Below are 13,149 nucleotides of genomic sequence, written 5' to 3' on the forward strand. Positions count from 1 at the left end.
CCAGTTGCCATAGAAGGTCTGTCGCTCAGGTCTGATGGCATTGCCAGGGAGCGTTGATAGGGGTGACCCCAATCAAAAGCCTGGAGAAGTTCTGCCAGTCTGTACACAAAACAATGCTAAATATACTACATCAAGGGAAGTCATGTTGTTGTTGTTGTTTAGTCGTTTAGTCGTGTCCACCTCTTTGTGACCCCCTGGACCAGAGCACGCCAGGCACTCCTGTCTTCCACTGCCTCCCGCAGTTTGGTCAAACTCATGCTGGTAGCTTCGAGAACACTGTCCAACCATCTCGTCCTCTGTCGTCCCTTTGTAGCACCATGTCCAGGACACCAATTGTGCCTGGGTTTAGGTGGGCTCAATTCTGTTTTAGGAGCTGGTGCTAGGCCCAGCACACTAGAGTCTCTTAAGTCTCACCCAAGGATCCTCACCATCAACTTACCGTATTTTTCGTTCTATAACACGCACCTGACCATAGCACGCACATCGTTTTTAGAGGAGGAAAACAAGGGAAAAAACATTCTGAATGAAACAGTGGATGTATCATTTTTGGGCTTCATGCTGTGGCCACAGACATGTGATCTGATGGTGAATTTGGTGTGACCCAATGCAAAAATCCTGAGAATTCCTGTGGATCCATGCTTTGTAACCACGTTTTTGCACCATTGCAGCCCCAGGCAACAGTGGGTGCGTGATTTTTTTGGTGCAGGCTGTAGCCATGGACATGCTATGTGATCTGATGGTGAATTTGGGGTGACCCAATGCAAAGATCCTGAGGATCCATGTGGATCCATGCTTTGTAACCACGTTTTTGCACCATTGCAGCCCCAGGCAACAGTGGGTGCGTGATTTGTTTGGTGCAGGCTGTAGCCATGGACATGCTATGTGATCTGATGGTGAATTTGGGGTGACCCAGTGCAAAGATCCTGAGGATCCATGTGGATCCATGCTTTGTAACCACATTTTTGCACCATTGCAGCCCCAGGCAACAGTGGGTGCGTGATTTTTTTGGGGGGGCAGGCTGTAGCCATGGACATGCTATGTGATCTGATGGTGAATTTGGGGTGACCCAATGCAAAGATCCTGAGGATCCATGTGGATCCATGCTTTTTAACCACGTTTTTGCACCATTGCAGCCCCAGGCAACAGTGGGTGCGTGATTTTTTTGGGGGGGGGGCAGGCTGTAGCCATGGACATGCTATGTGATCTGATGGTGAATTTGGGGTGACCCAATGCAAAGATCCTGAGGATCCATGTGGATCCATGCTTTTTAACCACGTTTTTGCACCATTGCAGCCCCAGGCAACAGTGGGTGCGTGATTTTGGGGGGGGGGCAGGCTGTAGCCATGGACATGCTATGTGATCTGATGGTGAATTTGGGGTGACCCAATGCAAAGATCCTGAGGATCCATGTGGATCTATGCTTTGTAACCACATTTTAAGCGGGGAGCGAAGGAAAAACAAAGAAGGGACATGAGAGGGGTGTGCAGAGAAGCAGCTGGCTAAGAATGCAGGAGAGGGATTTAACGGGAGGGAGGAAAGAAAGGCAAAAGTTTCCCCCCACCCAAGCCAGCTATCTCTCTCTCTCTCTCTCTCTCTCTCCCTCCCTCCCTCCCTCCCTCCCCCTCCCCCTCTCTCTCTCCCTCTCCCCTCTCTCTCCCTCCCCCTCTCTCTCCCTTCCCTCCTCTCTCTCCCTCTCCCCCAGCACCACCGAGAGGAATTCCCCTCTGCTTGCCTGGAGGGGAGGGGCTTTCCCTGCTCTTTGTTCCGTTTCAGCAAACACAGCAACGAAACAGAGGAGGGTGGGCAGTAAGACCCTGAGGCAGAATGCAGGAAAGCAGCCGCTTCCTCTTTTCAGTTTTCCCTTCTCCGTGAAGCGCCGCAATTTGATTTTTGCCTGATTTTTCGGCTCCAGGGACCACACATTCGCTCTATAACACGCACAGACATTTCCCCTTCCTTTTTAGGAGAAAAAATCTGCGTGTTATAGAGGGAAAAATACGGTAATTAATTTATATCTGCATATCAGTTCATTATCTAAGTATTTTGTCCCTCTAAATTATTCATAATTTTTGTTACTTTACAAGTGTGGTTAAAAACCTGCTAATGTTTTCGGCTGTCTACAATGGTCTCATAGATATATTATAATTTCCCCCCATTCTTTTTTTTAAAGTTCTTGTTCTTTTGGTTTCTGAGCTTCCCAGTTAATTTTGCCATTTCAGCATAGTCCATCAACTTGGTTTGCCATTCTTCCCTGTCTACATTGTTTCTTCCTTCCATCTCTGGGCTAGTAAAGTCCGTGCAGCTGTTGTTACATACATAAAAAGCCTTTTCTGGTCCTTTGTGATCTCGGTACATGTAATTCCTAGAAAAGCTTCTGGGTTTTTTATTAAAACAAAAGTTACTTTAAACATTGTTTTCATTTCATTATATATCATCTCCCAGAATGTTTCTGTTATCTTGCACTTCCACCACATATGATAAAATGTTCCTTCCTTTTCTTTACACTTCCAGCAGATATTGGTTCTTGTTCTATACATTTTTGCTAACTTAGTAGGAGTCAAATACCACCGATACATCATTTTCATATCATTTTCTTTCAGCGTACAAAATGCCTTAAATTTCAAATCTATTTTCCATAGCCTCTCCCAATCTGCCATCTGTATATTGTGTCCCAACCTCTATTGCATTCTAACCCTCACTGTGTACAGGACCCAAGAATTGGAACGGACTCAAGGAGTCATTCACACCATCTGGCAAACACGCAACAATATTATGATATCCTGCTCTACCTGATATAAAAGAAGCATCAATATTTGGCACTCCCCATCCCTTCACTTTCTCCCTTTCTCCTTTTACTTATTTTCCCCTCCCTGAAAAACACTTAGGCCTTGTAAGCAGTCGGGAACCGAAGACTCCTACGATTCAGCTGAACAGGATCCTGGAAGAATCCGCCTTGTTTCCTGTACATATAACCTCGAACAATACCGTGTCCATCGTTAAATGGATATTCCACCCTCGACAAGGCGAGGCAAACGACCTTGGGCGATTCAACGATGGGAAATGGAAGCGGTGGAATACGAGCGACAGTTTGGGGCAGCGTCTGGAAATGGTTGATGGCACCACGCTGAAGATAAGCAACTTGGTGGTGAAGGACAGTGGGGACTACACGGCTCATGTGACGTTTTCCACAGGAGTGATAGAATCACACACATTCAACCTCACTGTCTATGGTATGTACTTGTTTCACCATCGCACACTGTAAGGATGAGGGAGAAATTCAGTCCTGTTCACTTTCACCTGCCTAGGGGAAAGTCCACCTCCTTCCTTACAGACTCTTTCAGGTGTTGAGATCGGCAGTCGGGACCCTCTTGGTAGTCCTGCCATCCTCAAAAGTTTGGGGAGGGTGGCCTAGGGACGGGGATGGAGAGAGGGCCTTCTTGGTGGTGGCCCCTAGGCTGCAGAATGCGTCGCTGTACATGCATAGGAACATAGGAAGGATCTGCTGGACCAGGCCAAAGGGGACCTCTCTAGTCCAGCCTCTGTCTTCACTGTGGCCGACCAGATGCCCATCATGGGAAGCCCACAAGCAGAACCCGGGAACAACTCTTCCTTCCTGTGGTTTCCAGCAACTGACACTCTTCTTTCATCAAGCCCATCTGATGGATGTGGAAGTGGTGATGAGGAAGGAGCCAGCACCCAAAAAAACCCCTAGTCAGTGAAACCCCAGAGGCATCAAAGTAAAACACAATTCCAAGTGTTGCTGCTGACCTTTGAAGCCCTAAACGGCCTCGGTCCAGTATACCTGAAGGGGCCTCTCCACCCCCATTGTTCAGCCCAGACATTGAGGTCCAGCTCCGAGGGCCTTCTGGCGGTTCCCTCCCTGCGAGAAATGAGGTTACAGGGAACCAGGCAGAGGGCCTTCTTGGTGGTGGCACCCGCCCTGTGGAACGCCCTCCCATCAGGTGTCAAAGGGATAAAGAACTACACAAGGGATAAAGAACTAGACAACTTTTAGAAGACATCTGAAAGCTGCCTTGTATTGGGAAGATTTTAACGTTTAGTGTTTTACTGTGTTTTGATATTCTGTTGGTTGCCTCCCAGAGTGGCTGGGGTAACTGTGTATCTGAAGAAGTGTGCATGCACACGAAAGCTCATACCAAGAACTGTCTTAGTTGGTCTTTAAGGTGCTACTGGAAGGAATTTTTTTTGTTTTGACTATGGCAGACCAACACGGCTACCTATCTGTAACTGGGGTAACGCAGTCAGGCATACAAAGAATAAAATATTTTTAAAAATTCATTTCTAACAGAGCCAGTGCGGGAGCCGCAGGTCACCCATAAGCTGATCTCCAACACGCCTGATGGCTGCAATGTAACCCTGCGGTGCCAGGCATCAGGAAAGGGAGACTTCCGTGTCTCCTGGAAAAGAGGGAGTCCCCTCAGAGCCCTAGGCGAGAGCCCGGACTGGCACCAACTCTCTGACAACGGGGAAGATCTCCATCTGTTCTGGCATCGCAATGCCTCGGATGCCAACATCACCTGCCTGGTGAGCAATCCGGCGGATCAGAAGAACATTTCCATCAACCTCCTCAGCCTCTGCCCAGCTGAAGGTAAGGAACCCCTGGCCCATTTCCCCATTTCCCCATTAGCCTTTCTTTATTTAATGGGTTTGTATCCTGCCTTTCTCTAAGTTTGTTTTATTTGTCAGAATATTTGTATACTGCTGGGCTGTAAAAAACATATCAAAGCGGTTTACAGCAACAAGACCATAAAAGCATATAAGAAAAGTTAAAAAGAGACATCAAGTAACTGTCTGGATTAATTAATTAGCTCTGGAGCCCACTGAAGATTCCCAGATTCCTCCCTCTATTGTGTGGGCAGGTAGTCCCTCCCCCTACCTGGCCTGGTCACCTTGGCAACGCCTCCCCAGGCTGGATTGGGCAACTGGCTGAGGTAGGCGGAGACCTCCAGGTATCCCACCTGGGGAAGGCAAAGCCAAGCCTGTGCTAATGGAGCCTCACTGGGTCCAGGGGGTGCGCGTGACCCCACAAAGGGCACCCCCCCGTTTAATGTGGGGAGAGGTCATTGTGAGAGGATCAAAATGATTGTAAAATCAGTGGAATGTATCAGCTGGAGGATGGATAACCAGACAGTTGAACAGGTTAAAGCCTTCAAATATCTGGGTATCGTTTTCCAGTCGACCGGGTCCTGGGATGTCCATCAAAAATGTGCCAAAGAAAAAGCAGCTCAAAGTATTAAGATGCTGTCTCGCTTCTTTTATACGAAGGGGGGCAGATACATCCCAGCAGCCTTTGAAGTTTTTCAAGCAAAACCTCTGGCGCAGTTACTGTACGGGGCACAAATCTGGACGGGGAACCACTGCTCCAGTCTTGAAACTGTTCAGTCTAAATTCCTAAGGCAGATATTCGGCATCCCCTCCTGTGTTCCAAACGCAGCATTACGACTCGAGGCCTGCCTTCCATCTGTAGAAACTCAGACCTGGCAAAGAACATTCAACTATTGGCTTCGTCTTAACCTAAATCCACCTGGTCTACTGCCTCTAGTAATGCAAGACCCCCACAAAAGCAAGTGGTTCAAAACTGTGCATCAAAAACTTCTTACATGCGGTCTGCATTCACAGTCCCTACTATCAATGGGCCTCATTAAAGCAAAGAGTCTAATAGGCCAGCGCCTGAAAGACATTGAACGGCAAAACAACCTGACTATCTTAAAGAAACTGTGCCCATGGTATACCTACTTTCCCCCTTCTCATTTTGACTCTCCAGCTTCATATTTGTTTAAATTAACCATCCCAAAATACAGACGTGCCTTTACATTGGCTAGATGGGATGTTCTCCCTTCTGCCGTACTCGAAGGTCGCTACCAAAAGACTCCATTTGAAAAACGACTCTGCCCATGTGGAGATGGTAACACGGAAACAGTGTCCCACGTCTTCCTATCCTGCCCCCTTTACAAAGACCTAAGGAATGAGATTATTACTCCACTCATTCTCTCCAACCCCGGCCGTTCACCAGACATCACACTGTATTTCCTCTTATCTGATACGGATAGTCAGATAACAGAGAAGGTCGCGAGGTACATCAAAAGAGCTATGAAATTGAGGGCCACCATCTGAGTGACAGACCTCCTTTTGCTTGTTCTTTTCTCCCTTTTATCCTTATTTCTATTTTTAATTCTTGTATAGCTGTGGCCTGTTGGCTTTGCTAATAAAGTTTTGATTGATTGATTGATTGAATGTATAAATCTGAAAAGGATAAATAACATTTTTTTGACAAAAAAGACCCGAGCAATTAAAACTGCAGTTTCCCCTGATATCAGCCCAGCAGGCAAGCAGTGCCTGTGTCTTAGTTTCCAAAGGCCTGTCTGAACGGGAAGGTCTTAGTCTGCTGGCAGACTAAGGAGACCAGAGAGGGAGCCAGTCAGTCAAACCTCTTCTCAGGTCACCAACAGCTCTGATTGTGATGGCCTGGGATTCGGACTCGGAGGCTGAAGGATTCCCCACCTCCAGAACCAGCTGAGCCGGGGGATGAGCCTGAAGGGTCCTCACCTGTGCTGGATCCTCAGGTGCAGGCACCAGCTGAGCCTGCTCTGGCTCCTGAGGTGGTGGAGGACCCATTGCCTGCAGGTGCCCCACTCTCAGCCCCGTCAGGGGAAGCTGAGGTTGCCTCTGGGTCCGGTAACCCTCCAGCCTCTCCTGAGCTGCAGAGGCTCAGGGCAGAGAGGCGGAGGGAACTCAGTTCCCGCAGGAGGAGGGCTCGCCTCCAGGCCAGGAGAGGCGAGTCACCAGAGGATCGGGGCCGCCCTGTGCCTCGGGGCAGATAAAAGCCGGCCAGCCCCAGTCCAGGTTGCGGGAGCAACATTGTTGGTTGCCAGTTCCTGCCTGAACCCTGTCCTGCGTTCCTGCCCTCATCTGACTCCCTGGCCTGCACCCAGCTCCAGCTTTTACGGACTGCCTCCATATTGCACCTTCGACCTCGGCCTGGACTCGGACCTCGCCTCTTGGTTGCCCCACCGGACCAGCACACTGATGGTGTTGGGACTGAGAGGAGGTGCTCATCTGAGTGCCTTTGCACCCGGCCAGCTCCGTAAAGGGAGATACAATATTTTGGGTAACCTGGATCTAACCACGTAGGTCTTTAGAAGTCAAAACCAGCCTTCCTCTTCTCTTTCTCACAGGGAGGGAGGAAGCAAGCACCATGGGGGCACGTGTTGGCGGGGGTGTGGTGAACACACAGGGTCCCCGGATGTTTCACTGTCTACTGATTCCTGTGCCACCACTTTATTTCTCGCTGCCCCCACCCAGGCCCTACCTGGGACAATACTGAGTCCAGTCAGGGTTAATTTGGAACATAAACCTTTGTTTATTTACAGTGGTACCTCGGGTTAAGTACTTAATTCGTTCCGGAGGTCTGTTCTTAACCTGAAACTGTTCTTAACCTGAAGCACCACTTTAGCTAATGGGGCGTGATTAGCTAATTGGTGGTGGTACCCTCTTTGTGGAACGCCTTCGCATCAGATGTCAAAGGGATAAAGAACTACCAGACTTTTAGAAGACATCTGAAGACAGCCCTGTTCAGGGAAGCTTTTAATGTATTTTAATATTTTGTTGGAAGCCACCCAGAGTGTCTGGGGAAACCCAGCCAGATGAGCGGGGTTATGTATGTATGTATGTATGTATGTATGTATAAATAATAATAATAAAAATAAATTAATTAATAATAATAAGAATAAGCCCGGTGCAAAAACAGCATAAGTTTTTCATTCATTTAAGGAGGGTAACCAAGATGACCAAGGGTCTGAAAACCAAGCCTTATGAGGAAGGTTGAGGGAGTTGGGGATGTTTCGCCTGGAGTGGAGGGACGGGTGACACGAGAGCCACCTTGGCGATTTGATGGCAATTTGGATGGCCGACTGTCCAGGGATTCTTGAGCTGGGATTCCTGCATTGCTGGGGGTTGGACTAGATGAGCCCTGGGGCTCCCTTCCAGTTCTACAGTTCTATCATGTCACCTCCTCTGTGAGTGTATTAACTAAGTTGAATTGAAATGCAGCTTATCCCTTAAAGCACTGTACAGTGGTACCTCTGGATGCGAGTAGAACGTAACACACGACTGCGCGTCTGTGTGTGCGCGGTTCGCGTTTCACCGCTTCTGCGCATCCCCGTGAGGTCATTTTGAGTGTCTGCGCATGCGCGAGTGATGAAACCCGGAAGTAACACGCTCCGTTACTTCCAGGTCGCCACGGAGCGTAACTTAAAAACGCTCAACCTGAAGCATATTTAACCCGAGGTAGGACTGTATTCAGTATGAGTAATGAGCTGTTAAGTTGGTGGTTCCCTGAAAACTGGACTTTGGCTTCCATTATTCCAAAACTGCAAAATTGGGATGGAGTGTTCGGCAGTCCAGGCAGCTGTGTGGTATATACTGCATTTGCTCAGCTAAAAAAGCAAATTAAGGTTTTGTGGCAGCCCAACTCTCATTCTGTGTGGAGAAAAGCTGAAATCAGTTCATAATCTTTTTGATGCCCTCCGTTGCTGTTGCTGTCGCCCTCAAGGGAGAATTTTTGCTTATTATTACAGGTGAAAATCAGAGTAGTTCTTGGATTATTTTTGGGATCCTGGCTGCTATAGTTTCCATTGCTGGACTCATCTGTTGGAAGCAGAAAGCATTAATGTCCATATTGCAAACGGTAGGAGTGTGTGTGTGTGTGTGTGTGTGTGTGTGTTATTCTTCTGCCCCTCTCATCTGAGTTTGGGTTGCCAGTTATTGTTTTCCCTTCCTCTTTGTTTATCCTGAGAGGCAGAATCTGGCCAGTTCCTCCAAATGATGTGTTTCATTTTACGTGCCACAGTTTTTACATCCGCAAGACCAAAGGCACAATTGGGTGCCACTCGATATTAACGCTCCTCTAGTGCTTTCTCTCAAGTATTTCCGCATAAGGTTGGAACTCCACAAAGATTTGAATCCTCTTTACAAAACTGCTTTTAAAAAGAAGGGTGTGTGTGAAAGAGGAGTGTGCTTTGTTCTGCCTGCCAAAATGGGAGGCTTTCGGCTGATAAACAACCCACAAGTTTCAAGGTTTCCACATTTAAACCCATTAGTGAATATTCCTGGGTTATCTTCAGGAAGTCTGAGGCTTAAGGATTTCCAGCAGAAGAGCAAGGCGTGTCCCTCTACCAGTGGGGGGAGGAAAAGTGCTGCCCCACCTGCCACCCACTGTGTGTGTGTGTTGTATTGTGTGCTGAGATTCCTCCTGTCTGGTTGATGGAGCTCCTTTGTAGCACCATGCCCAGGACGCCAGTTGTGCCTGGGTTTAGGTGGGCTCAATTCTGTTTTAGGAGCTGGTGCCAGGCCCAGCACACTAGATCCTTTTAAGTCTCACCCAAGGATCCTCATCATCAACTTAATCGACAGCCCTGTTTCTTCCTTTCCCTGCAGGTTTTCTGCCGCAAGAATTCCACATTCAGTGCAATTGAATTGCAGGAAGTGGAAACTTCACCAAGTGCCTCTCAAAATGGCTATGCAAAATGTCCACCTTCGGAGCCAGACGAAACCAGGGACTCCACTCCACAGACCATGTGAAAACTCCTGATGGGTCTTGGCAGATTTTTCTGATTTTTGCAGAGTACTGTGCCAAGGACTGTTTTTAATTCGATTTTTACTACTTTCCTTATTTCTTATATTGCATTTTGTTGCATTACAATCTGCACTGGATATAATTCAAATTGCAATGCAGTACAATGCAATGCAATGCAAGGAATAAATGGAACAGTAAAATGTTCAATGTGAATATTTCATGTGATGGACGGTGGCATCTCCTGCCTGCAAGCACAAATTCGCAGACGACCCACAGGGCTCCTGTCTGTTCAAAAGATTCCAAAATACTCTTCTTGGAGGTTCTATTAATTGGGACTGTGTGAATCGTATCAGTTCATTTTTGATATTGCTTCATTTCTCCTTTGTATAAACTCACATTTGGGTCATCACATTTTCACATTGATTTGCTGGGGAATCCCTAGACTAGGTCCAAACACTCATCGTGGGTTGGGGGACCATCCAGTCATATGGAAGGCTTCCTGATCTGCTTACGGTTCTCCTAGAAGCATGTCAGCAGCTGTCATGCAGAGTACACTGTGGGACGCAATGGACCTCCTGCCTGATGTCATGTGCAATAAGCTGCGATCAAATGCCATTTTCTTCTCTGACATTTGAATGTGTATTTATTTTTAACTATAGCGCTTTTATCACTATAGCATTCTTGGTCTTCCTGAAGGACTTCCAGTGGGTGGGGTAGGATATAATTTTGATGCTTATGTTGGAAGAGTGACGCTTATGCTGCAATGTGTGCATTATACAGTAAGTCTAATGAATTTAAGGAAAACCCAGCCTTTATAATCGTGATAGGCAGAGCTGTGTTTCTAGGAAAAGGTGCCGGAACACCTCTCTCATTCTCTTAGAATGTCAATGGCACCCACCTGTCAGATGTCAGAACTGAGTTCTGGCAAGTTCTAGCTGGAAAAATATCCTGTATTTATTGAAATAATATACAAAGTTGAGTCACGTAGCATTATTTATTATAGCATTATATTATAGTATTTGCACATTTTATACTGAGCTCTATTTTTTCATCTTGGTGGTATTACTCTGGATTTGAAGTGACTGTCCTTGCAGTCATTTTAGTGAGATCTTTGGATTTGTAATCTACCCTGAGAGGTTAAAATGGATATAAAGAAGTCTTAAAATATTTCAGTAACTGAAAGGAACTTGCTTCCATGCACTTTGTATTACTTTTTAGATTATACCTTTGGAAGTGAATAACTCCTTGCTTAGCTCTGCTATGCGTCCAGTAGCCTAGAAAAACAATTTAGCCTTAAAACCCAGGACAACCTTTTCTGGAACACCTTGGCAGCTGTAAAATGTTCTTTGATCTTACCAGCACTCTTGACCATTCTTACGGGGATGAAATTATTTAACGTTACATAAACTGGTGGAAAATTGTAATTGTATTCAGGTTACTGTGAAAAAGGGCTGTATTTTAAACACTGATCATAGGCTTTGGTAAGGTCTAGTGTTTTTTCATTGCAAAGGTAGGGGGTGAGTCTTGAGCTCCTGGATAGAGTTTGAAAGTGTTTGCACACGGTTTCAGCTTGCTTGCTAAACCCTCTGTGATGTAGGGCTTGCCCTGCATGCAAAGACAGGCTCTGGCGAACTGAGCGGGCCAGACCAAGCATGGGTCCAGCAGTCGAGAAGGCGGTTTCAACACATGCTGTAGAGGGGAGTTGAAAGGCTTCTTTGCCTCTGTGATGTTGATTGACTACTTCCTCTAATGTTGTATCGACCGAATGTTATCCTTTGTGAATCCACTGTACATTTTCCGCTTAAGAACTGTGAAATAATGTGTGTTGCCAATATTTTGTTAGGCAAAAAGCTGCTAATAACATTTTCCAGGCTTCTGCCCCAGGGAGACAGCTTTGGACTTGATATCCCGCCTTTCACTCCCCTTCAGGAGTCTCAAAGCGGCTCACAATCTCCTTTCCCTTCCTCCCCCACCACAAACACTCTGTGGGTTAGTGGGGCTGAGAGACTTCAGAGAAGGGTGACTGGCCCAAGGTCACCCAGCAGCTGCAGGTGGAGGAGCGGGGAAGAGAACCCGGTTCACCAGATTACGAGACTACCGCTCTTAACCACCACACCACACTGGCTCTTTGGTGCTACCAATGCAGCGGTTTGACTTCACTCCTCGAGGGGCACGCCATGATCTCTCGAGACAGATGGATGCCAACTGAGGATGCCAATAGCAATAAAATACGCGAATGAACTAGCTTTTAGAGACTTAAGAGACAATGAATGCACCTATACACCTCATCTCTTTGTCTTAGTGTTAGCTCCTTGGAGCCAACCAGCTTGAACCAAGCTGTGAAAATGGAGACAGAAGGACGTCTACATTTTATTTTCCTTCTCTCTCTCTCTGTATCTTTGTTCTTTCCAATTGTTTTGTAAGCTTTTTTAATGTATATTTTTGTGTTTTTAATTTCATAATTCATTTAAATATATTTGTATGTATGTAGAGATTAAATTAAAATAAAGGACAAAAAGGGAGGTAGAATTACCAGCTGTGCCTTACACTACGACCAACAATGTATGAACAAATTTATGTAGCTGACACCATGTAGCTTTTGTTGGTTTTGTAATGTTTGAAACTCAAATCCTTTTAAGTAAAGCTTTGAAAACCATATTTGGGATCGAAGAGTTTTATTTCCACACAAAAGTCAGCAGAGATTAAAAAACAACAACAATCCTCCATTTGCTTCAACACTCTCAATACATTTGCCATGTTGGCAGCTGGAACCAGGAGTCCAGCGACATCGGAAGGAGGGCATATTTCCCCAAATGTTTGGAGGCTGGAGCGCCATGAAATGAGGTTCGGTCTCAGACAGGCCCCTAAGTCTCAGCTTGCCTGCCTGTGTCATCCGGGGCCACCCCTGCCTTGGCTACAGAGAACGGTGCCTAGTTAGTGGCCTTAGTCTGCAGATCGGGGCCAGATAGCGGGGCGTATGTGGCCCCCCCAGTCCTCTCCATCACCCTACTGAGCTTGGGGGTGTTGTGGGACTCTCCACAACAGCCACCCTCCCTGACCGTGTGCCATGCTGGCTGCTGGGGAGGTGGCCATTGGGAAAACCCAGAGGGCAGCATGTTACACAACACACCAGACAAAACAAAATAAAATTCCTTCCAGTAGTACCTTAAAGGGACCCCTGACCATTAGGTCCAGTCGTGACCAACTCTGGGGTTGTGACGCTCATCTCGCTTCATTGGCCGAGGGAGCCGGCGTACAGCTTCCGGGTCATGTGGCCAGCATGACTAAGCCGCTTCTGGCGAACCAGAGCAGCGCACAGAAACGCTGTTTACCTTCCTGCCAGTACCTATTCATCTACTTGCACTTTGACGTGCTTTCGAACTGCTAGGTTGGCAGGAGCAGGGACCGAGCAATAGGAGCTCATCCCGTCGCGGGGATTCGAACCACCGACCTTCTGTTCGGCAAGTTCTGGGCTCTGGTTTAACCCACAGCACCACCCGCGTCCCTTAGTAGCACCTTAGAGACCAACTAAGTTTGTTCTTGGTATGAGCTTT

General features: G+C 47.0%; 1 protein-coding gene across 1 annotated transcript in view; it reads left to right on the top strand.

Annotated features, from left to right (window-relative positions):
- Window positions 1–2,886: 2,886 nt before the first annotated feature.
- Window positions 2,887–13,149, top strand: part of LOC310833221 (T-lymphocyte surface antigen Ly-9-like) — a 48,177-nt gene continuing 37,914 nt past the window's right edge. Inside the window, exons 1-2 of the mRNA XM_083715750.1 lie at window positions 2,887–3,230; window positions 4,310–4,609. Of these exons, the coding sequence (XP_083571876.1) occupies window positions 3,107–3,230; window positions 4,310–4,609 (424 nt within the window). The 5' untranslated portion in view covers window positions 2,887–3,106. The remainder of the gene's footprint in view (window positions 3,231–4,309; window positions 4,610–13,149) is intronic.

This window comes from Podarcis gaigeae, assembly GCF_964106915.1.
Source record: "Podarcis gaigeae genome assembly, chromosome: 16".
Lineage (NCBI taxonomy): Eukaryota > Metazoa > Chordata > Lepidosauria > Squamata > Lacertidae > Podarcis > Podarcis gaigeae.